At 38.5% G+C, this 27,114-nt stretch overlaps 1 protein-coding gene across 1 annotated transcript in view; it reads left to right on the top strand.

The window, feature by feature from the left end:
- spsb4a (splA/ryanodine receptor domain and SOCS box containing 4a) overlaps window positions 1-27,114 on the top strand; it is an 88,967-nt gene that overhangs the window by 19,281 nt on the left and 42,572 nt on the right. Inside the window, exon 2 of the mRNA XM_056479210.1 lies at window positions 2,606-3,479. Within this exon, the coding sequence (XP_056335185.1) occupies window positions 2,774-3,479 (706 nt within the window). The 5' untranslated portion in view covers window positions 2,606-2,773. The remainder of the gene's footprint in view (window positions 1-2,605; window positions 3,480-27,114) is intronic.

Raw genomic sequence — 27,114 nt, 5'->3', positions numbered from 1 at the left:
AAAAAAAATCAATGGCTCTCCACTGTGTGGTGATCTTTTTAATACCATATAATTCACATGAATCACATGGCCTCAATCAGATCACCCCTAGTGGTGAATCGCTGAATTTGGTTCAGTTGTTTCAAAACTTTGAAAAACTTTGAATTTTTGAGAATGGACTCGTGTTCTTGTGGAGAGTTGTCTTGCCAAGTGACCTCGGAACTCAGGAGACCGAGAGAACAAAGAACGCATCCTGAGAAATAAGATGCTGCGTTCTTTCCTGGTTCTTCCTGATGGTCACATGACCTTCACACGTTTTAATGGAAAATTATTTAAACATTACAACATTCATATAACGATTTATAGTGTTTTCCCTTTTCACAATATATACGATGCATAAAGACCTTACAAATATACATTACACAAAAAATAAAAAAATTAAATTAATTACAGCAAACAAACACCCTTAATGTGTTTATCCCTTTATTAAAATTTTCATGTCAATGTTTATTTTCACCGTTTCATTTAGGGAAAACCTGAGACAAATAAGTTATATCTACAAACTTTAATAATAAATCTATATAAAATGCTGTGCTTCCCACCTCCTTCGTTCAGCCGCAATGACTTCTGGGACTTAGCGAGCAAATTTTGCACTCAAGACTGCAAGACTGAAGAACGCATATTGAGAAATAGCCTTAGTTTCTCCGATCACTACTCTATATAACTGTTTTGGGTTTTTAAAAGTTTCAAACTAAAACCTTTTGACATTCTCTAAGAAACACTACACTCATACTGCTGAGGAAGTGTATAATTTGAAAGGAACGGATACGTCACATAACATAGATGCTGTAGACACAATGACACAGTTTATGTAAACATACCCCACCTGTCTTTTTTTCTAGTGCTTTTCCTCGGGATGAGACTCTCTTATTCCGGGAAAAGATGATGCGTCACTTACTGTGGCAGGAAGTTCCTGCTAATGTTTCATACATCAGGGTCTCATCTCAAGCACAATCTCAAATGGTCTTTTAATGTGGCAGTATTTTTCTGACATTGAAGCTGATGTGAACCGAATCTCTCTCTCTCTCTTGTTTCTTCCCTTACACTTTCTCCCAGGAACCTGGAAGTAGTGTTACATTTTTGGCATTCTTCTATTTTAAATCTATTTCTAGGGAAGAGAACTAAAGTAATAAACTTCTGCACATATCGTGTCACATTCAGTTTGTGTTACAGATTGTTCATGTCTTTGAGGAGACCAATAATCCTCCTTATAAATCAAACTAATATCCAAATATTACAAAAGATTTACATTGGTATTTAGGAATTTAATGGCCATATTTAGAAACAAGTATATATTGGGGATTTAGAGCTTTGACTTAAGCCAGCCTGCAACCACACAGAACACCTGATGGCTGATTTATACTTCTGCGAAAAGTGCACATTAATGCTCTGGCGCAGCCTGTGCGGTCACATACTGTAGCCCTTGTCATTGCTGACACCGATGCTGACACGCACCTGTCAAAAAATTTAACTACATGTCACAACAATGTGTGTCGTAAGCTCTGTGGTTGGTCGGCTTGGTAGTGGTGATGAGCATAGGTGGTGCTTAGAGCCGCGAGCCCGATGGAACGATTGTTTACAACTATCGAGTCGCATGAAGGAGCTCTTTTGTTGCATGTTTTTGTTGCACGACTTTTGTTTTCTGTTTTCCTTATGATTAAACTTGTTGCACGTCCCCCGGTTCCTGCCTCCAAATGAGCGAGTTTGAGCTACTTGTAGCGTTCTGAAAAAAAAAACACCCCTGAAGAAACGGAAGTGTTATTGCAGAGCAACACAAACAGCGCAGAATTATAAATGCTCGACTACACGCAAACTAGGTACTGTGGGTCACGCCGATCACTCAACACAGAAGTATAAATCAGCTTGAAGCAAACCCCAAGCAACACCTTAGAAACCACCCAAAGCACTATAGCAACTGCAAATCAATGCTGTAAAATCAGTCCGGATACGTTGGCTATGGTCTGGCGGACACCTTCGTATTATGGCAGCAGGCAAGCAGAGCTCCTTTTTACTCCCAGATATTTATTTTTCTATCTATTTATTTATTCACTCTTTTTAAAATAGTGCCTTATTAAAATACTTCTGCTAAGTGATGGAATCTGTAGAGATGTCAGAGAGCAGACAGGCTCTTTCAATTTTCATACAGTTTGTTTGAAAAGGCTATGGCAGTTTTAAATAGATAGCATTTATAATATTTTTTAAAATGCAATATGTGTGGGTCTGTATTTCTCTATATTGACATAAGCTGGGCTGTTTTTTGAGCTATAGGTGACATGTCTTGTCAAGTGTGAATATGTGCGGGCTTGGTGTTTCTCTATGTCATACAGAAGGTGTCTCGTTCTCACCTGCGGCCCTCATTATTACATCCTTCCCCATGGCGATCTCTCACTCTGTCAGACTGCAGTAGGCAGCAGAGCCCTGATCATCTCTTCCAGCTCATCAAATTTTTGCTCTTTCTTTATTTCTGTTCTCATTTTTATCCTCAACACCTCTGAGAATTCACATTTAGTAGCTTCAGACCACTCTCTGTTTTAATGACATGGTGTGTTTTTGTGTTTTCTCCTAGGGATTCAGTCAGGCTGGCACTTTCTCTCCTGCCAGATACTGACGTGTGTTTGGGAGCTGATGTCTTGATGCTTTGATGAGGTAACGGCGGACTCCGGAAGCCCAGCCTTTGCGTTGAGCCACCCCTCCCCTCTCCCCTCCTCCCTACCCCTTTCCAGCCAGCCAAGCCATGGGCCAGAAAATCTCAGGGAGTATCAAGTCCGTAGACGTGCGAGGGGAGCCGTCCTTCAGGCCCCTGAGGAGGGAACTGAGAGGGCCAGATTTCTTCAAGCCAGCCCGACTGGATCTACTCCTGGACATGCCCCCTGCTTCACATGAGCAACAGCTCCGGCATGCCTGGAACTCGGACGACCGCTCCCTTAACATATTCATTAAGGACGATGACAAACTCACCTTCCATCGGCACCCAGTTGCCCAAAGTACCGATGGCATTCGTGGACGGGTGGGATACACACGTGGACTCCATGTTTGGAGGATCCATTGGCCTGCTAGGCAACGGGGCACACATGCCGTGGTTGGTGTGGCCACAGGAGATGCCCCATTGCACTCTGTTGGGTACACCTCTTTAGTTGGCAGCGATAGTGAGTCCTGGGGCTGGGACCTGGGACGTAACAAGCTCTACCACAACAGTAAGAACCGACCGGCCTCTTCTGCACCCACATATCCAAGCTTCCTGGAGCCAGAGGAGGCTTTTGTGCTACCAGATACATTGATGGTGGTGCTGGACATGGACGAGGGCACGCTGAGCTTCATGGTGGACGGACAGTACCTTGGAGTGGCCTTCAGAGGTCTTAAGGGTAAAAAGCTGTACCCCATTGTCAGTGCTGTATGGGGGCACTGTGAGATCACCATGCGATACATCAATGGCCTAGATCGTAAGTAAACAATTTCTCTTGAGTTACTGAGCTGTACCTGAATAATTGTTTTACTTTTAAAGGTCTTGATGTCAGCTCTGGGATTTTGGTAAATGAATTGGAATAGTATGGCATATTGGTTAAGGGTCAGGCATGGGAACAATCTATGGGAAAATTCCATCACCATTTGTCCTCTGAGCAACTTATTAACTAGAGATTGCTTCAGGGTGAAAAGCTTATGGTGTCTTTCTGCTTAAACTGTGAATTGCATTTATCGTGATGAAAGAATATCTTAAAGCAGCTGGTTTGCTGGTCATCTTTTGCTCTCCCAGCCTAGTCAATGTAATGTTTAGCTGGTCTCCAGATAAAGCAGATCTAGCTTGTGGATATCCTACCTCATATCCAGTGTTTGGTTTGGTTTTCAAAAGTTTTCAAAATACTTCTATATATCAACCAACACACCAGCTTGACCAGAAGATCAAGTTCAAGCTGGATTAAGGTGCATTTTCAGCAGAGTAAGCCCTCCCTCGACCATACACCAGGCTTTCTACATTATATCTATTGCTGTGTTCCCTTTTCACCTTACTTCCCCATCTACTACGATTTCAGCTGCAACAACACTTTGTTTTTAACAAATATTTTATGACGTGTATCCACAGATTGTTGATATTTCAACATACAGGTATAGTTAGTCAGCAAGGTAGCTTATGTACTAATGTAAAGAGATTCTGGTTCATCTCCCACACTGTCCCTCAGGGTACGCTGGCAATGCTGCAGGCATACATTTATTATTAATGTTAAGAACAATGAAACAAGCAAGAGCAGTGGAAACAAAAGACCTCAAAGCACTGCTAGTTGTTCTCTACACCTGGCAAAGCATTAAGGCTAATGAGGGGAAGGGCTCTCATTTTGATATTACCAAAAAATGTGCTTGTAAGTTTGATGCATGTATAGTTTGATGCCGTGCGTGTTGTGCAAGTGATTATGTATTAGTTTCAAGCACACTGAGCTGTCACGCTATTCAGAAGCCTAAACACTGAGCCTCTGTGTTTGGAGAGGCTTGAAACTCTCCTTCAACCATCATCAGCATGTGTTTTGGAAATGCTTCTTTTTTTTCTAATCCGCTCCTGCCAGGCAGACTCTGTTTGTGTATGAGCCAGAGAGTTTGTGTGAAACGGCATTTTAAAGCCAGAGGCATGTTTTGTATCCCTCTGAGCTTTATTTGATAGCACAACCTCAAGGTGTTTTTTCTTCTTCTCACATCTTACAGAACAAAGATGCAGAGAGTCATGTTGTAGATTTAGCTCTGTTTCACCATAAAAGAAACTGTGTTCAAATGTCCGTACCTGTGGATAGTTGTTCTTTTTTTAGCTTAAAGATATTGTTCATGAAAATGCTATCATCTGTTATTCACCCTTACATTGTTACAATGTTCGGAGCAAGAAGATATGTTGAATAACATTGACATTGGACCCCACTAAATGTACAAATAGTCATCTTTTGTGTATCACAGATATACGGTGACTCTAGCTTCAATGCTAACACGGATTTGATTGAGATTGTCGCTGTGCTTTGTGCTTTATAAATGCTGAAAAACAGTGTAGATTTGTTCGCCGCTTTGTCTGAGTCTGACTAGATCCTTTCAGAGGAGCATCAACTCCTCCAGAAACTTTACCTGGATGATGGAGGCTTTCAGCAGTGCTTCCGAGACCAGTTTGATGAACTGTTGTCAGTTGTCGGCAAAAGGATTTTGCCCTGGGACACCAACAACAGGCACTACGTCATAATCACTCCCTTACAAGAGCAAGCTCCTGATTGGTTAACCCCCAGGGGTCGAAGACTGCGGAAACGCGTTTTGATGTGCTTTCTCCTGATAAGGTTGAAAAGAACTTAAACTACACTTTCAGTTTTGATGGTACAGATAAGATCAATACATCAATCGAATGTGTTAGGGGTCTACTTTTTTGTGTAGACTCACAATGACAACAAACGTGTGTGCTTTTGCAAACTAAGGATAATAAACAGTGTAGGCATTATTTCTATTGTCTCTCTGTGAACAGTTTTTAGAAACGCGTCAGTAAGATGCACTGAAACTCCGCGAAAACAAAACACAGACATGAGACATCTATCTACAGAAAGCTTGAAGTGTCTACTATTAAATTTCGCGAGTGCATGTTGAAAACAAATATTGTTTGATAAAGTAATCAGTATGAAACTAACACTGTCTAGTTTCTCAGTCTGAGCTCATTGGTGTTAATGCTACCACGCCCACGAGACTTTATTACAATCGTCTGCATGAGACGCGCGGAACATGTAGACTGTGGTCAGAAAAAGCACTTCATTAAAATTAACTGAAATTCAGCAAATACTCAATAAACAGGCATGGCAGATATATCTATAGAAAGCTTGATATGTCTAATTTTACATTAACCAATTCAAGTCGAAAACAAATAATCTCTTTTCATGTAATCCGTATAAAAAGACTGTATTCTCCTGTATCGCATCATTACAGCTAACTTGATCCCACCCTCAGTGAGCGCACTGCTCATATGGAAATGAACTGAGGTGAGCCAGGTAATAATGTATATGCCCCCTGAGACATGGCATAAAACGTCAAGCTTTATCATAGTTACTTTTTTCCGTGTTTGAATGATGGCACGTTCACGAGTGAAGCACTTTGGATGGTACTGGACAGCGACGAAGAATTTACTTTCTCCTCAAAGGAAGAGCGCGACTCTGATGACGAACGTGAATGTGATTGTCCACTGAAGTTTAGATTTTCCAGCTCGAGCGATTTGCGCAATAATCGTGTCACACACAAAACGCTCAACTTGGGCTGCTTCATTAGCGCAAATGGAGTCATCGCACCACCTCATTCCCACGAAGTGCGCCGCAGGACGTCTATTCACGTCTTTGCACTGACTTAATATGTAAATCACTTGCGCTTGACGCTTTATCCGCGTCTGGTGTGAACGCAGCATAAGATATTTCACTCCACTTACTTGGCTAAATTGCCATTGTACAAGTAATAAAAGCATGATATCCTTTATAAAACTCATCATTGTACACAACTTCAAAGTATTAATTTAATAAGCAACCCAATAAGCCCATAATGCAGAGTCCTATCAGTGTCATGTCAGGCCTGTTTATATGGATTAGTTTGCTTTGGCCTTGACGTCTCTCTACAGAGTCTTCTATTTCCTGGTGTGTTTCCGTATTACGGGGAAAAAGAGCAGAGTGGGACACTCTGAGCTTCCCCTCGTCTGAAGTTGAAAGAGCCTTCTTTCTTTCTTTCATATGGAAAGAGCACCTCAGTAAGTGGCCCCAAGTCTGTTTGAAATCTTTTCAAAGCTTCTAGTAAGCATGTCTTTATTTGCTGGAAAATTGTATGAAATGAGCGAAGCAATGTGTAATGCTTGAAAGAAAGAATGAAAGAGAGGGAGAGTGTGCGAGATGAATCTCGAGAGGTGTTTGGCAAAGCCATCTTTGGACCGGATTGCAGAGCTGCACTTGGAATCTCACACTTTCCAAGCAGTGTTAAGAACTGCGCTGAGGATTGTGGGTTTATATACACGTTTTAGGTGTTTTGCACGTTGTAAGTCGTGTGCAGGGAGCTCTTTTCTTGTGCAATGCATGAGGCTGCGAGCGGCGGTTAGGGTGAGAGAACCAACGGATAATGAATGCAGTTAGGAGGATGAGTTTGGAGAAAAAAAATGTAAGCTGTGACATTTTTAGATATGTGCAGCACAGTTTAAACCCCAGGCTTAATTTTAATATATATGCAAGCATGCTCCCAACACTGCCTTTTTACACATCTCAGAGGACAACAGCAAACTACTTTCATTACACACACTCAGAGCCGTCTGACTGAATCAGACTCTTCTGAAGTGAATAGGTCTTGAAATAGAAACTTATGAGTTTAAAGTGATCAGAGCAGGATACTATTAGAGATTGAAAGGGATAATGTAAACACAACACCGTCATCAGCAACTAGATAGCTGCCAGTTATAATTTTTGTACATAATAAGGATTGTTACTGATCTACTAATTGGCCTATTTAAACAGAATTTTTAAGAATTAAATGCACAGTTTTTGAAGAAACTACATTCACTTGTGGGAGCTAAAGGCATGGAGTATCAAAATAGAAATGGTGTCTCAGAATGTAGTAAGCCATAGTTTTTGGATAGAATAAGCTAGAAATATGCCTACTGTATTTTCAGAAAAATTGGTTATGAATTACACTGTTGACGTTGTATTAGTGTTAGTCAGAATATCATTTTACATTCATAAGTAATGCAAAATACCAATAAATGAACTGCTGTATAAAAGATTGGACTGCTAAATTAGGCAGCCAATTCCAACACAATCTCACGGCAATTCGTAACCATTTCCTTTAGTGGCTAATTTGTATGAATTCGTACAATTTGCTCATCCCCCAATGACGATTGGATTTAATGGTTGGGTTTCGTTCCACACCTCCTTTTTAAAATTGTACATTTTATATACGACTGAACTCGCCACTAAACTGACAAAACGTAAAATTTCCTCGTACGTTTCCTCGTAAGATCAGGCTGGCCAATTCATACATTGTACTGTAGGTAATGTTACACATCATAACAAACTGCCTATTATTGAATGAATGAATTAATGAATGGAGTTTTAAAAAGATTAGGACCAAGTGTCCTTAATAAATCGCTTACTCACATTTGGCCATCATTATTTGATTTCAAACCTATTCAGCTATAATTTAACTGCATGTTTTAGTGTTATGTTTGGGGCATCATATGCATGGTTTCTGTAAAAAAAACTTTTCTTATGAAGGGCCAAAAACCAAAACTGATTGAGTGTCGTGGGCCGGTAAATTGTAAATTAAACATTTTATAATGAACCTATTATAATGAAAACATAAGAGTTCCATAACACAATGGAGATTAACGCTGCACCTGCCTTTTGCCTTGTTTTGCTCACTGAGGACTTCTGAATTGTGGCCTGTCCATTGAGCAAGAGTACTGTATGTTCATTTAAAAAAAGATTCATTTACAGCGTTTAATTGAAACATTTAATTTAAGTTTGATTTTTGTAGCTTAAAAATAAAACAACAAACAAATGTTACACTAGGTCAAATTAGAACTGACAATGTTTATTAAAGGCATTAACCCCAATCCTTGCTAAAAAATTTTCTTTCTTCTCTGATGGGATGGCGAGCCAAATCAAAAGTTACAATGGGCCAACTTTGGCCCATGGGCCCTAGTTTGGGCATCTTAGCTCTAAACTCAAATTAAACTCTAATTAATCTAAACTAATAATCCTTAGTCAGCTCAACACGTTTCAACAAACCTTGACTTACGTCAGTTTGTTTGGTCATTAGGTCATTTTGTTTGAGCATTTACTTCTGATATTATGGTGCATTTTCATCCATCCGATCATAAGCAGACAGTGCAAAATATGCAAACTGGTTGAGCTACCCATATAACTTAGGTTCATTAGTACTTTTGTGTCACACTAATGTAGAGCATGAAAAATAATAGGGAATGGGAAGAAGGAATCCAAACACAAGTGGTCACAAAGTGAAATTGTAGAAACTAATTTCGAGAGGAGAATGATTTTGGCTGGTCTCTCATCTGCAAACATTGATAAACCAGAAATCAGATTAACCCAAGCCTACAATAAATAGCCCATTTCACTCTACTTCCTTTATCTTCATTTTTAATTTTTTTTGTAGAATCCCCCCTCCAGGGGGAGCTCTAGAGAACTACCTGATCTCGGACCTCCTTACATGCTAAATGACCAAGCGGGAGCCCTGGGCTCAATTATCTCCAGCTCAGGGTTCTCCTGGGACAGAATGCCAAACCTGCCATTAGTATTAAGCAATATCAAAGTGTGAACTCTTATAATGCATTTGGTAATTTGGAAATGGTACCATCTCCACGGGCTACTGAATACCAAGTGTTCCGAAACAGTAAACTGACTACACAGACAACATGCTAGCCATCATAAGATGAACTAATAGCTTCATAATTGTTCAGTAATATTGGTTTGAAAAAAAAAAAAGTGAATTTTCTCATTCAACAACATTTTTGACATGCATTAACATGCATAGTGTTTCAAAACCAGTTGACTGGCTTAATAAAATTACACTTTTAGACATTATTAGACTTATGTCTATTGCCTAGAAATTCTCTCTGCAACAACATTGATGTGAAATCCAAAAAGTTGCTTAGTAAGCAAGCATCCCATTAAGTTTGAATATGCCATATCTATAATACCTATACATAAGTGAGAATAACATAGACCTATAAGTAGAAAGGAACTGTGCAAGCACACTATGTGAGGGAAGCCTGGAAACACTGATTGTGTGAGACAGAGCGTTAGTGTGAGAGAAAGTTATTTGCGTCTGATTATAAGTGTGTGCGTACAAATTGTGAGCAGGTTTTTGTGAGAGAGAATGAGAGAGTTAAAAAGTAAGACGCTTCTGAGCCTCGATGGAACCCACGTCTGCCCGTTCTGCTGAGCTCTGTTTGCGTGTGAGTGACACCACCCCGAGAAGTTATCTGCACGCCAGTGGAACAGTGTTTATCACTGCCGCTGTGATTCATCGCACTGCAAATGAAAAGCAGCAGGCAGGCTCTGAGCAAGACTCACCACTGCACACGTATGCACATGTTTGGGATGTGTCAGGATGGGTGACTATGCGATTATATATTTATCAAAATTCAGCATTATAGACATCATATATTTCAGAATCAGAATCAGAATCAGAATCAGTTTTATTGCCAAGTGTGCTTCACACACACAAGGAATTTGTTTTGGCTACAGAAGCTTCCAGTGTACATAAAGTGACAAGTGACAACACAAAATAATAACAAAACAAAAAAATAAAATAAAATAATAATAAAAAATGATGAACATTAAACAGATGCGGTTAGTGAAGAAACCTGGAGTTGAGTTGTATGTACAGATTGTTATAAATATACAGGTTATAGGTGCTGTGTACAAGTGCGAATGTAGAGAGTATTGCATTGTATATTGATATAAGGTGCTGTGTACAAGTGCGTATGAGAAAGTATTGCACATATTTATTGCACAGTAGGGGAATATTTAACTGTTCATAAGGTAGACAGCCTGAGGAAAGAAACTTTTCCTGTGTCTGGCTGTTTTTGTGCTCGGTGCTCTGAAGCGCCGACCAGACGGTAACAGTTCGAACAGGTAGTGTGCTGGGTGTGAGGGGTCCAGAGTGATTTTGCGAGCCCTTTTACTCACTCTGGAAGAGTACAGTTCTTGAAGTGTAGGAAGGGTTGTGCCAGTGATTCGTTCAGCAGTCCGGACTATTCGCTGTAGTCTACGGAGGTCGGTTTTGGCAGCTGAGCCGAACCAGACGGTGATTGAAGTGCAGAGGATGGATTGGATGACAGCTGAGTAGAACTGTACGAGTAGCTCCTGTGGCAGGTTGAACTTCCTCAGCTGACGAAGGAAGTACAGTCTCTGCTGGGCTTTCTTCACAATAGAGTTTATATGAATGTCCCACTTCAGATCCTGAGAGATGGTGGTGCCCAGGAACCTGAATGACTCTACTGCAGCCACAGTGCTGTTCATGATGGTGAGTGGGGGGAGTGCAGGGGGGTTTCTCCTGAAGTCCACTATCATCTCCACTGTTTTGAGCGTGTTCAGCTCCAGGTTGTTGTATCTGCACCATAACGCCAGCCGCTCCACCTCCTGTCTGTATGCAGACTCGTCACCGTTCTGGATGAGGCCGATAACAGTAGTGTCGTCTGCAAACTTAATGAGTTTGATGGAGGGGTCTTTTGCAGTGCAGTCGTTGGTGTACAGGGAGAAGAGCAGTGGAGAAAGAACACATCCCTGGGGGGCACCAGTGCTGATGGTGCGGCTGTCGGATGTGATTTTGCCCATTCTGACTAGCTGTTGTCTATCTGTCAGAAAGCTGGTGATCCATTGACAGACAGAGCTAGGAACAGAGAGCTGGGCCAGTTTGTACTCAAGCAGTGATGGGACGATGGTGTTAAAGGCAGAACTGAAGTCCACAAACAGAATCCTTGCATAGTTCCCTGGTTTGTCCAGATGTTGTAGGGTATAATGCAGTCCCATGTTGACTGCATCATCCACAGACCGGTTTGCTCTATAGGCGAACTGCAGGGGGTCCAGCAGGGGTCCAGTGATGTCCTTCAGATATGCTAGCACCAGTCTTTCGAATGACTTCATGGCCACAGATGTTAAGGCCACAGGTCTGTAGTCATTGAGTCCTGTGATCTTTGGCTTCTTCGGGATTGGGATGATGGTGGAGCGCTTAAAGCAGGATGGAACTTTGCGCTGTTCCAGTGATCTATTGAAGATATGTGAGAAAATGGGAGCCAGCTGGTCAGCGCAGGTTCTCAGACAGGCCGGTGAGACACCATCTGGCCCTGGTGCTTTCCTTCTCTTCTGTTTACTGAAGATCTGACGCACATGATCCTCACTGATCTGAAGAGCAGGGGGGGAGAGGAAGATGGCTGGAGGTGTTGATGGCTGTGTAGGGCGATGGTCAGGGCTGTGTTGATGTGGTATTGATGGCCGTGTAGGGAGACGGTCCGGGCTGTGTTGATGTGGTGTTGATGGCTGTGTAGGGAGATGGTCCGGGCTGTGTTGATGTGGTGTTGATGGCTGTGTAGGGAGATGATCCGGGCGGGTGCGAGGTGTCTGGTCATAGGTGTCAAACCTACAGTAGAACATATTCAGCTCGTTTGCAATATGTTTATTGCTGTCGATACTGGGGGACGGTGTCTTGTAATTAGTGAAATCTTTTAAGCCTCTCCACACTGATGCAGGGTCGTTAGCTGAAAACTGGTTTTGCAGCTTTTTGGCATAGCTTTTCTTAGCCACACCAATCTCCTTTGTCAATGTGTTCCTGGCCTGATTGTAAAGGATCCTGTCACCACTCCTGTAAGCATCCTCTTTGGCCTGACGAAGCTGTCTGAGTTTTGGTGTGAACCATGGTTTATCATTGTTAAATGACAAGTAGGTCCTGGTAGGGATGCATAAATCCTCACAGAAACTGATGTATGATGTTACAGTCTCTGTGAGCTCGTCCAGATCTGTGGCTGCAGCTTCAAAAACATTCCAGTCAGTGCATTCAAAACAGGCTTGTAAGACCTGCTCTGTGTCGTTGGTCCATCTCTTGACAGTCCTTAATACTGGCTTAGTAGTTTTAAGTTTTTGCCTGTACGTTGGTATAAGATGAACCAGGCAGTGATCGGAGAGTCCTAGAGCTGCTCTGGCGACGGAGCGATATGCATCCTTTATTGTGGTGTAGCAATGGTCCAAAGTGTTATTGTCTCTGGTGGGGCATGTAATGTGCTGTTTGAATTTAGGCAGCTCATGTGTGAGTTTTGCCTGATTAAAGTCTCCAAGTATGATAAAAGCAGAGTCCGGGTGTTGTTGTTCTGTCTCTGTGATCAGATCAGCCAGCTGTTGCAGCGCAGTACTCACGTGTGCTTGCGGTGGAATGTAAACACAGACGAGAATGAACGAGGAAAACTCTCTTGGTGAATAAAAAGGCTTACAGTTAATAAAAAGCACTTCCACATCAGGACAGCACATCTTCTTTAACACAGTTACATCCGTACACCACCTTCTGTTGATGTAAAAGCATGTCCCACCACCGCGCGTTTTGCCCGTTGACTCCGTATCGCGATCTGCTCTGTACAGCTGAAAGTCCGGTAAGTTTAAAGCGCTGTCCGGAATGGCTTCGTTTAGCCAGGTTTCCGTGAAACACAGGACAGCAGAGTTGTTAAAGTTCTTGTTTTTGCATGTAAGCAGAAGTAGTTCGTCCATTTTGTTAGGAAGAGAGCGGAGATTCGCCAGGTGAATGCTGGGCAGCGCCGTTCTGAAGCCGCGCTGTCTTAGCCTGACGAGCGCGCCGGCTCGCTTCCCACGCTTGCGCGTCTTGTAGCGTTTCCACAATGCGGCTGCTCCGCCGACCACAATGTTCCGCAAAACGCCACAAAAACCAAAATCCAGTTCTTGATTAGTTGGTGTGCACTGCCGAATGTTCAGCAGCTCGTCCCTGGTGTAACTGATCGTATTTGATAAACATAAAACAGGACAGACTAACAAAAACAGTGCAAACACTGGACAGCCCCACACCGAGGCGGCCATCCGCGGCGCCATCTTGATGAGGTCTATCTCTATTTATTCCATATTTTGTTCTGTTGAATGATTTCACTTTTTTTTTTACCTGCTGGCTGTTTTTTTTTAAATCTGTGCCATAGATTATGAAAAAAGATTGATGCATCACCGTTTTCACTCTGACAAAAAAGGAAGGCAAAATGTTTCTCTGTATAATAGTGATCATGAGTAGAAAAAAAAATACATTCATCCGTAATCAGAAATACTGGAATTGTTTAGTACAGTATGGCTCATTATTTGTTTACATGGACAGGGCATGTGACCTGTACTACAGCCCACCATAAGGGGGTGCTCTAAGTGTTTGCCTTCACCTTTCAGCGCTTATGATGCACACTTGATCTGTACATTTCCCTTACCATTCTGTTATATCTAGCTGTTATTGATCTTTTTATGTCATTTGTGTTCATACATACAAACAAAATGTCTCTAAATGCCATTATTTAGTTACTTCGAGCTCCAAGTATGCCTCTTGTCATTCTAATTCAGATTCCAGATACTTTTAATACAGTAATACTTTTATTATTTTATATTATAGTCTTAATTTTTATTATTTTATTGGATTAATAATAGTAATGATGCATTCAATTTGATCTTGCATATCTTTGGAATAATGGCTGCTTATGATTCAACTTAGACATTTACAGTTGAAGTCAGAATTATTAGCCCCCCTGAATTATCCGCCCCGTTTATTTATTTCCCCAATTTCTGTTTAACAGAGAGATTTTTTTCAACACATTTCTAAACATAATAGTTTTAATAACTCATTTCTAATAACTGATTTATTTTGCCATGATGACAGTAAATAATATTTTACTAGATATTTTTAAGACACTTCTATACAGCTTAAAGTGACATTTAAAGGCTTAACTAGGTTATTTAGGTTAACTAGGCAGGTTAGGGTAATTAGGCAATTTATTGTATAATGATGGTTTGTTCTGTAAATTTTCGAGAAAAAATATAGCTCAAAGGGGCTAATCATTTTGACCTTAAAATGGTTTTAATGGTAATTAAAACTGCTTTTATTCCAGCTGAAATGAAACCGATAAAACTTTCTCCAGAAGAACAAATATTATCAAACATACTGTGACAATTTCCTTGCTCTGTTAAATAGCATTTTGAAAATATCTCAAAGCACTTTTACAAAAAGTGCACATTTGCATTACAATCAAGTTCAGAAAAGTTAAGGTTATTAGTTACCATAACTTAACTAATTGACTAGCAACTAAAAGCTTTTAACAGTTAAAGTTATTATCAATAAACATAGTTAGCCTGCAGTTATATTGTATATATGGTGATGTCTACCGGTACATGTTCAGTAAAGTGTATTAAGTGTATGTGTTCTGGTCAAGGACCACAGTTAATTGACATACGATTTTATAAGAGATGTGTGATTTTAAAATCTTTCTCCATAGCCTTAAAGGGGCAGTTCACTTAATGTTAATAACTCACCTTCAGGCCATCTAACACAATAATTTAACTGAGGTCTTTGATGATTTATACAATTGGTCTACCAACATTTTGAGTGTAAATAATAAATAAATACAAAGGAAAAAACAATTAGAATTGATTTGAATTAGGGCTGAGCAATTTGCCCTAAAATTCAATTCAGTTTAATTCATCTTTATTTATATAGCGCTTTTACAATGTAGATTGTGTCAAAGCAGCTTAACATAGAAGATTATAGTAAATTGAAATGGTGTCAGTCCAGTTTTCAGCAGTTCATTTCAGTGTGGCTTAATTTTCACTGCTGAATGTCCAAATACTGAAGAGCAAATCCATCAATGTGCAGCTCCACAAGTCATAAACCATTCAAGCCATTGGCGACAATGGCGAGGACAAAACTTCACCAATTGATGAAAGTGAAGAAGAAAAACCTCGAGAGAAAGCAGCCTGCGTTGGGTACGACCATTTCTCCTCTGTGCCTACTTGTGCAGAGCTGCAGTCTAGGCGCTGGAGGCAAGAGAAAATCAAAATCTCGATTAATTGAAAATTTTAACTCTATTTCAGTTATTGAACAATTATTAAGTAACTTTTTTCCCTCATAGTTCACTGACAGTTTTGTACAATATGCTCCCATATTACAAGAGATTTTTGAATGAAGGGTGCGTTACTTGATTTTAAAATAATTGAAGGAAACAAACATCTTAGATCTATGATTATTTATTGAACATCAGCGTTGAACAACTGAAATTAAAACACACATTACCTAAATAACTTGCACTTTTGCAAACAAAGTAAATTATTTTCAATGTTTTTCATATTAAAAGTAGAAAATAAGCCGTATCTCTTCTAAATAAAATAACTCTTGCATATCCTGTAAATAATATTTTAAACAGTGCATTTCTTATATCTTCTGAAAACAAATATTTTAATATAAATAATCATTTTAGTGTTATGGAAAATATGCTGTCTCAAAGTATCTCAGCGCAGCTTCTAATCATTGTCAATGTAGTGCAAAGTAAGGCTCAAGAATGGATACATCGTCCTACTTGACCAGAGATCAAATGTGGCTGCAAAGTGGACACAGAAATAGAATTCAGCCTCAGCCTTTAACAGAGCGGGGTCATGTGACTCCACATGCGGTAGGGAAAGTAATTTAAAAAATCGTCCTGGAAAAATTTTAGCGGTTATAGGTTTTAAACGTTGATTTCGATGACTTTTCCATTAATGACCTAGTTTTCCCTCTTTGTTTATTTATTTATTTATTTATTTATTTTTTGACTCTCAAATTGCTATTAGGCTCATTTTATGAATCCTAAAATAGGAAATCATAAGAAATAGGAAACTAGTCTGTTCACACATCACACATATAAACAAGTCTTCATCTAAACCAGCCTTTACACCAGCTAGACATCTTATTTTTAATTCAATTATCAAAACATTTTATATTACACAACCTCAAAATACAGCCATTCTTGGCATTCCACCCGGCCTGCTTCGGCTGACCAGACAGTGACACTGTTTGTGACATTACAAGCTTCATCGCTCAGTGCTGTGTCTGCGACCCAGAAGTCTTTACGATTCGTGAGGTCAGCCAGCCAGTCAGTCTGCATCCAATGCCTTTATGCAGTCTATAATGAGGAAGATGAGCAGAGAACCATTTGACAACATGTAGACTTGTGCTAATTGCCAACGTCCAATGCAGAAATGAGCGGGAAATTGACATGTGCCGCTGCATTGTGAATGTGTAGATATAATTGAGAGATGGCGAAGAGCTCTGCTTTCTCTTTTTTTCTCTGACTGGCAGAAGGCTGCTGTCACTGTGCCCTGTATTGTCAGGGATTAAAACACCAATTAGCTTTAGCTATGATTCATCACACAATAGCGTCTGATCCACATTCCCACTCTCTCATTCTCAGAGAGAGAGAGAGAGACGAGGGCAGGTATACAGAGAATGTAGAACGAGCGCTACATTGATGATTACTGCCAGTCTTAGATGGAGATGAACAGAAATAGACAAAGGATGACGGTCGTGTAAACACAATGCCAGAGACGTACATCATGTTGATTTGTTGCTATTTGATAATGTAAGAATTCACAGAAGAGTGAACTTCTCTGACCTTCAGTTTTTTTGTGCAATTGTAAGTATCTGATAGTGTGGAAAAATTAAGTTTTCATTTAATTTGAGAAATTCATTCATTTAATCATTTTCATTCGGCTTAGTCCCTGATTTATCAGGGGTCACAACAGCGTTATGAAACGCTAACTATTCCAGCATATGTTTTACGTGGCGGATGCTCTTCCAGCTGCAACCCAATACTGGGAATCATCCATACACTCACATACACGCACTACGGCCAATTTAGTTCATCCAATTCACCTATAGCGCTTGTCTTTGGACTGTGAGGGAAACCCACGCGAACACAGGGAGTGCAAACTCCACACAGAAATGCCAACTGGCCCAGCCAGGACTCGAACCAGTGACCGTCTTGCTTTGAGGCGACAGTGCTAACCACTGAGCCACCATGCCACTGTTAATTTGACTAATATTGATCACAAATTTGTCTTTAAATTGAATTTTGTTATGAATGCACTTTTTTTTGTGTAGACTCTGTTTACAGTTCAGTTTTTATATGTATTTATTCATTTATTTATTTATTTATTTATTTATTTTTTGAGAATGACAACTGATCAGAATAACCCTTTTTTTTTTTTTTTGCTATTAAAAACTTAGCGTTCTGCATTTTATTCTTAATAACTATTCTGAATTTAAAATATTGGTCTTGTGTTGTCTAAAATGACTGTAGATATGTTTGAAGTCCGCTTTAATTTTATGCTAAAAAGCCTCTTAATTACAACATTTTTATTTAAGATTAGGAAGAACTGTTATTAGGTTGCAGAATAATACAAAAAAGGTAGAACAAAGAGTACAACTATAGAAACAAATATCGTATAATCATTAATCATATGATCACATGTATTATAATAATCATTATTTTATTTCTGTATTATTACGTTTTATTTTGTATTATACTTTAATATTTTTTCAATTTATTTAACCAGGAATTATCATTGATATTTTAAATCTGTTTTACAAGAGAAACCTGGCCAGGGTAACAGTCATATTGTGAGATAAAAAAATAAAAATTAAATAAACACATGTCCTATAAATAAAAACATTAACAAGCCTCCATTACCACTCTATTTAAAATGCATTTAAATTCACCAATAGACAAATGTATCCAATTTCAGAAATTTCAGTTGATGCGTAAAATGAAAATGAAGTTTTCCCTTGGTCTGTATACACTAAAAAGCAAACATTTGGAAGGACATAGTGGGTAATTACCTGAACAAAGGCAAAGAAGAGTACAGAGATAAGCTGGATACACCTAACATTCCTTTATACAGTTGAAGTCAGAATTATTAGCCCCCCTTTGATTTATTTTTATTATTATTATTATTTATATATTTCCAAAATTGTTTAACAAAGCAAGAAAATTTTTACAGCATGTCTGATATTTTTTCTTTTGAAGAAAGACCTATTTGTTTTATTTCAGCTAGAAAAAAAAGTTTTTAATTTTTTTAATAACCATTTTAAGGGCAAAATTATTAGCCCCTTTAAGCTATATATTTTTTCGAGAGTCTACAGAACAAACCATCGTTATACAATAACTTGCCTAATTACCCTAACCTGCCTAGTTAAGCCTTTAAATTTCACTTCAAGCTGTATTGAAGTGTCTTGAAAAATATCTAGTCAAATATTATTTACTGTCATCATGGCAAAGATAAAATAAATCGGTTATTAGAAATGAGTTATTATAACTATTATGTTTGGAAATGTGTTGACAATCTTCTCTCCATTAAACAGAAATTGGGGAAAAAATGAACATGGGGTGGGGGGTTGGCTGATAATTTAGAGAGGCTAATAATTCTGATTGCAACTGTAGATAAAAATTTACCAGTGTTGTTTTCGGCATATCTAGTATTGTCCATCCCACCATGCAAAATTACATTTGGGATGAAACGCAATGAAGCATGCATATAATGTATCACTATAATCAAGCACAGTAAGTAGCCTTTATAATTTAATGTTATAGCAACTTTTTTTTTTTTTTCAATTAAGCTGGCTTATCAGGTTGAAATATGTTCTGAATATTGTCTCACCGTCTATATGAGAAAGGTTAGATAAGTGGTGAGTGCTGCTATGTGGGTCAGTAGGTTAGAGCTCCATGGTGTCGCAAGCATGAAGCCAACTTGCCTATTAAGTTGGCAGGGTCGCATGCATCTTATCGGAGAGATTAACGTTCTCTAAGGATCACTTCAATGTGTTTGTGGGGAGAAGCATGTGACTCAGTAGTGCTGTTCGGGCCACATCTGTTCCTTAAGACCCAAGCTATATTTGCTAAGCTGTATTATATTCTTACCTTTGATGTTTGAGTCTCTTAAGACACCTACACTAAACGTCTCTACAGAAGCAGGATCAAAAACAACTTAAACCAGCATTTTCATATTAGTTTAGGGCTCTGTGGGCCAGCATATGCAACCCTGGACCCCGAAACCAGTCATAAATGTAATTTGTTTGTTACTTGACATTGAAACATCACCTAAAATCTGAATAAACAAGCAAGCAGCATATGTTTTGTAAAGATAGGACAATATTTGTCCAAGATTCAGCTGTTTGAAATATAAAAAAAGGAAAACTGAGAAAATAGCTATAAAAATTTGATTAATTGAAGTGTTTTTCAGCCCCGGTTTCCCCCACAGTTCAAAGACATGCGGTATAGGGGAATTAAATAAGCTTAATTGGCTGTAGTGTATTTGTGTAAATGCAAGAGTGTATTGGTTTTTCCCAGTGATGGGTTGCGTCTGGAAGGGCATCCGCTGCGTAAAACATGTGCTCGATGAGTTGGCGGTTCATTCCGCTGTGACGACCCCTGATTAATAAAGGGACTAAGCCAAAAAGAATTGGCTTTTCAATGCACATTACTAATGACACATTGAGCTTTGATATATTTGCAGTAGGACTTTTGTGGTATTTCTTCTTGGAAGATGGTCTTAATAATCTAATGTGCATGGGTCAAAATTTGTCTTCTATGCCAAAACAAAGTATTTTTGGCCGTTACGAAAATATACTTGAGCAACTTGAGACTTCAGGGTCAAATAAATCAATATAGTTGCCAAAATTTAATATTGGTAAATATCCACAATGTTTTATATCCATTCACTGGCCACTTTATTAGGTACACCTGTCCAACTGCTCGTTAACGCAAATTTACAATCAGCCAACCACATGGCAGTAACTCAGTGCATTTAGGCATGTAGACATGGTCAAGACGATCTGCTGCAGTTCAAACATAGCATCAGTCTTGGGAAGAAAGGTGACTTTAAGTGACATTGAACGTGTCATGGTTGTTGATCTACTGGGATTTTCATGCACAACCATCTCTAGGGCTTACAGAGAATGGTCTGAAAATGAGAAAATGTCCAGTGAGCAGCAGTTCTGTGGATGCAAATGCCTTGTTGATGCCAGAGGTCAGAGGAGAATGGCCAGACTGGTTCCAGCTGATAGGCAACAGTAACTCAAATAACCACTTGTTACAACGGAGGTATGCAGAAGAGGATCTCTGAATGCATAACATGTCCAACCTGGAGGCAGATGGGCTACAGCAGCAGAAGACCACACTATGTGCTGCTCCTGTCAGCTAAGAACAGGAAACTGATGCTATAATTTGCACAGGCTCACCAAAATTGAACAATAGAAGATTGGAAAAACATTGCCTGGTCTGAGTCTTGATTTCTCCTGCGACATTCAGATGGTTGAGTCAGAATTTGGCGTCAACAACATGGAAAGCATGGATCCATCCTAACTTGTATCAACAGTTAAGGCTGGTGGTGTAATGGTGGAGGGGACATTTTCTTGGCACACTTTGGGCCCATTGGTACCAATTGAGCATTGTGTCAACGCCACAACCTACCTGAGTGTTGTTGCTGACCATTCCCATTTCTTTATGACCACAGTGAACTCATCTTCTGATAGCTACTTCCAGCATGATAACACACCATATCATAAAGTGCAAATCATCTCAGACTGGTTTCTTGAACATGACAATGAGTTCACTGTACTCAAATGGCATCCACAGTAACCAGATCTCGATTAAATAGAGCTCCTCTGGGATGTGGTGGAATGGAAGATTTGCATCATAGATGTGCAGCTGACAAATCTGCAGCAACTGTGTGATGCTATCATGTCAATATGGACCAAAATCTCAGGAATATTTCCAGTACCTTGTTGAATCTTTGCCAATGAACGCAAAAAGCGATCCAACCCGGTACTGTAATGTGTACCTAATAAAATGGCCGATGAGTGTAGTACTGTATCAACTTTCCTTTTAATGGTTTAACTGTAAGGAGAATAACATCACCTCATTATACTCAGTATTTTAACTCCTGTTTCATGGAGATTATTCTCATAGTTAATTGGGAAAAGAGTATATTCCGCATACTATGACTCTAATCTTGCACATTGTTTAAAATGGATAATACACACTACCCAAAGAGACTGTGTTCTCCTCTTCTGTCTCTAATCGGCAGATGACAGCAGCTGGCTCAGATTTTGTATGTTAATCCAGAGGCTTGTGGTAAATTAGCATTTGGATAAGGGAGTTAAAGCAATGCTGTCATGCCGTTTTAATTGGCCCATCAGCATCTGTCAGTCAGCAGGCGAGCTGGAGACACCTGCTGTGTCACGTATGAACTGAACCAATGATGGATCCAATGCAATACGGATCTAATATTATAAGCTACAGTAAACAGAACACAAGACGCCAAATAAAAAAAAAAAAAACTCCAAAAATGACATAAGTGCCCCAGATATTTTTTGTGATAGCCTACATATGTCTTTTTTTATTTCCAATCCAACAGTATACAGTTTCTGACGTTTTGACTGCCATCGTGATAGCTTTACATGTAGGTTTATTTAGTTATAGGTTTAGCGCCTCTCTAGACACATTATAGTGATCTGTAGCTGTCAGATATGCTATCTGTTCCATTATATAACATGACGCTTTAGTGCTTCAGTGATATCAGATGACGACCAGTGCACTTTTATATCCACCACTGTACTTAACGGTTGTTATATTGAACAATATCTCATTCTGTACTATGGAATTGACATTGAACTCAAGTGTACTTCAAGGAGCGTCATCAGAGCTAGCAGAATAACATTTATCATTTAAGCCATTTTTATCATGATTATACTATTACAATTGAATCCTATACAGGTATGTTTAATGACAAATGATAATGAAGATAACTTTTTATCTATTAGAGTAATCCAGTTAAAATAAAGTTAGTTGTCTTGGTCTAAACTTTGGTTAGTTCCAAGTCTCTAGTAGCAGAAATTATCATGCAAATGGATGTGTGTTAGTTTTATCATTAATTTTTAAATATTATGTATTACTAAATATTAGTGCATTCCACATGTCTAAATCCGAATGAATGTTATCAAATATTTGGTTGATTATTTATTGCCAAGTGTCTTGCATGTGAATGAATGTCATGAATTAGTTGGTTAGTTATTTCAAAAGTAAAAGTAAAATCTTAAATAGTATGTAAAAAGACTCTAATACTTAAAAAAAAGCATCTGTTTGTTAGCTAATTAATACCAAGACTCTAAAGATGTACAGTAAATATGAATGTCGGTACATGGTTGGTTAGTTGTTAGTTAAATGTAAATAATTGTCTGTTTGTGTTTAGTTAAATTTAATTCTTTAGCTCCAAGACTGTTAATGAATGTCAGTATCAGTTAGTTAGACTCGTGCAATGTGCATGACTGTCAGTTTGTTTGTTAAATAATAATTGGCAAGTGTCATAGAATGTGCTTGACTGTCAGTAAATATCAGTTTGATAGTTAGTTGGGTTGGTTTGTTAGTAGGGCTGGGCGATAAAATCGGTATCGGTATTTATTGACCGAACACCATTGTCAAAAACGATAAAAAACAAGTGCTGTATGAAGTAGGGCTGGACGATATGGCAAAAATTTATTTCACAATATATTTCCTAATTTTGGTCGGTACGATATAATTCCCATATCTATATGGGCAATGTTAAAAAGCCCCAAAAAAATCTGCCAAGAACGCATACAATGGATGTCTGTACCCACAAATGTCTACAAACTGAATTTGCAAAGTCTATAATACCTCCTGGCTCTTACAACTTTTATTTATTTATTTTTTAATAAAAACAGTACAAAAAATTATGTTCAGTTTTTATTTGTATTTAGCCTTTACAAACAAGAAATGTGAAATAAACTATCAAATAAATAAAACTCTCAGACTCAGCTTATAGAGAGACTTTGTTAATTAATTTATTTAAAAAAACATAGAAAAAGAATAATAATTACAATAATAAAAAATTCTAAAAGAGTATAGGCTACATAAATATTTGCAACAGAAAAGAGTTGTTTGAGTATATTCATAGTTCTGGTTGCTTTTCATCTTGAACGTCCTTTAAGGGTTCTATCTGTCTACTTATATGTGTGTATAATTACCCAATTAAATTAAAAAGGTTTAACATTAAATATTTCTTATATATTTTACATAGTATATTTATATAGACTAATATTTTATATTATTTTATATAAAACATTTTCCTTATTTAACAGATTTTATACCTCTAATAATGGCATTCTTTCTATTTCATCAGCTTTGCAATAACCAGATTTCTTATAAATTTGTTTGTGAATTTTATTTTGCATTATGGTCGAGTGCTATATGCCAGCATGCCGCGAGTTTATGTGAATGTGAGTGTTAATTTAGGTGTTTATGTAAGGATCGAGTTTATATCCAAGTGCGTGTGTATGTGGGTGTATGCATACGTCAAGTTTATATGTATATGCGCAAGTTTCATACATGTTTTGAACATTCAATAGTATAGGTGTATATGCAAGTATTTTAAAGGTATATATGCACGTTTTATGTATGTGTTGATGAGCGAAGTTTGATCTAAATCCTACACGATGCCTTATAGCCATCTGTGTTTGCTTTATTGCCTTATTTTGCTTTATTTGCTTTATTTGCTTTATTAAAATGTAAACAATTGTCAGTATAGGTAAGTTTAGTTTAAACAGTTATTTCTAAGACTGTTGATGAATGTCTGTTTTAGTTAGTTAGTAGCTTATTTAGTTCCAATACTGAATAAAATGTAAATATTTGTCCATATCTTAAAGCTTAGATTAAACAGCTAGTTAGTTCCAAGACTGCAAATGAATGAATGAATATTTCAGTTAGTTAGTCAGTTAATTAGTTAGTAATGTTTTAGAGTGTAAATGATTGTTAGTTGTTAGTTTGTTAGGTCCAAGAGGAGAATATGATGTCCTTTTTAGACAATACTGTAAACGTTTATCTACCGGTCCATCTGGTGCTGGGAGAGGACGGAGAGCACCTGGTTTAAGTGTGGAGGGAACAAACAGATGGATAAAGAGTTTACGAGAGGACAGAGAAGTGGTCTTTACTCTTTTCAGGACAAACAGCTTGGCTCTGTGTTAATTGAGAGCTGGTCATTAGAGGATTACTTTGCTGGATCAAGTTTCAGCTAACGCCATAAGGCCGCAGTCTCACCCACAGCTGTTACATTCATCCCTACTGTAGAACAATCACACACACACACACACACACACACACACACACACACACACACACACACACACACACACACACACAAGTGAAGTCAAGGGGAGGTTAAGCACATGCACAGAATGCCTACGTAATGCAACAAGAGATGTTGAATTTTTTACTTTTTTTTGCCAAAAGTTGGCAAGCTGCCCCGTTGTGGGTACTTGATATCTTTTTTCTGCGCTGGAAATATTCTGGTATGACAGATATGAAAGTGAGTTATTAAAGCACATCATTATTCAGCCATCCCAGCACGATAGGGCACCCAAGGTTGGTTCAATACCTCAGGGGCATAATATTTCGAAATGAGACTTGCTTTCATTATTGCTGACCGTGCAGTTTGTGTGACTTACCTGCCAATGTGCATGCACAAAAACTCCCTCCGATGGCTTACTAAGCATCCTAGGTAATCTCCTTGAAGGCCTATTTTATGAAAAAAAAAACAAAAAAAAAAAAAACTAAAGAGTAGACTGAAGCTGTTTGTCTTTGGTTTGGTTACTCGCTTTGACTTTGTTGCAACACATCAGGCATTATTCATGCAGACTTCTGGATCAAATCCTGCATGTGACAGTAATAATTCATTTCGTTAACAAATGTCACAATGACCTTCTCAATCACATTTTTTGTGGCTTCATACTGTAGTTTCCATACTTGGGTCATGACCACTAACCAAAGTTATTATTGTTTTGCAGTTTTGAATAAGTTTTTATTTTGGTGATATTTTAAAATTTGCTGTGAATTTCAGTTCGTTTCGTTAATGAATTTGTCAATTTTAGTTTGGTTTTAATATTGTGAACACATTTCTATTTAGTTTTTAAATATTTCATTTCTGTTTTAGAAATTCTAGTTTAGCAGAGTGAACAGAGCAAAATTTAATGTATGCACATCTTACGTAAACTCTTGTGCAAAACTCTTAGTAATCAAATTAAAATTACAGTTAAAACAGAAACTGAAGCTAAAGCCATATTCAACTTAAATGAAAAATTATGAAGAATTAAGACAAACTTTTTTATTTATATTAAGCATCATGCATGTCAGGGGTCCTCCTAGAGATCTGCCTTTGTGCAGAGTTCGCCTCCAACCCTGATCAAACACAACTAAACCAACTAAAGCTCTGCTCACAGTGTGAGATTTCAGCCACTATTTGTCATCTGAGACAAATGTGGGAAATCCTAAAAGATTCCTGAAATCCTCGGCTAAAATCTGTGATCTTTGATCGTTGGTTTGACATGTTCACAGACAGCCGCTTAGTGCCCATTGCGTTCAAATTTTTCCTCTGAAGTTCTGGTAGTGTCAGAAGATTTCAGACACTTTCCTGCAGCTGTGATGAGCGTCAATTCAAGAACCAATAGGAGCGCTGAATTCGAAAATTCAAATGACCGCAGGGAAATGTCAAAACTGTTTTTTTTTTTTTTCTTTTTGGTTTTATTATTGAGACACTCCATGTGCAAAATTGCTTTGAAAAACACTTTTATGCTATATTCACACCAAATGGGGAATTAGGTATTTTCGCGATAAACTGCGTACAAGTCAATGCAAACGTGAGAACAGATGCAGATTACCGTCCTACTGTGCAAACAACACAGAATATGTGATGCGTTTGCTGAGAACATATGGAATTTGCCTCAATTGTGTCTTCCGCGTTTGGTGTGAAACGAATCATGTTGGCCAATCAGAAAGGAGAAAATAGTGTGCATGATGATGTCACGAGGTGAAAACTTCAGTTGTAGTCTCCAGACGACCACACCAGTGTTGTCACGATACTGGAATTCGGTACCAATCGATAATAAAATTTTAAGAACGCCCATTTCCCGCTAATATTCTAACGTTATTGAGCATGTTCTTAAACAGCGCTGATTTGCCATTGTTTTCACGTGCTCAACATAAACGTCTGTAATTCCCCGTGAAGGTGATCAGTTCACCAAACTCACCACTGTTTACTGAGTCTAACCACAAGCCATGAAGATCAGTCGCTTCATCAGCGGATCGCTCGTATATCAGCTCATAAACAGACCAGCTGATCTTCGTAGTTTTAAAATGCTCCAGTGTCTCTGTATCTAGGGTTAGACTCAGTAAACCACGGTGAGTTCGGTGGACTGATGGTCATCATGACTAATCAGTCATTTGTTGAGCATGTGAACACAATGGTGTTTAACAATGCGCTCAACATTGTTGAAATGTTAGCAGGAATTCTATAGGTACTGTATATTTATACTGTATATATTTTTGTTCGTCTGTAAAAGCGCCATCTACAGGTACATCTGCAAACAGCAGCAGGTCAAATTTTCCACAACAGTATGAGTGCTTATTAATTCTGAAAACACTTATTAATTTTTCTAGTTATTTTATTTTATTTCAGCTAGTTT

The sequence above is a fragment of the Danio aesculapii genome, chromosome 2, assembly GCF_903798145.1.
Source record: "Danio aesculapii chromosome 2, fDanAes4.1, whole genome shotgun sequence".
Classification (NCBI taxonomy): domain Eukaryota; kingdom Metazoa; phylum Chordata; class Actinopteri; order Cypriniformes; family Danionidae; genus Danio; species Danio aesculapii.
Note: the sequence above shows the minus strand (reverse complement) of the source record. Positions and strands in the feature narration are given on the sequence as shown.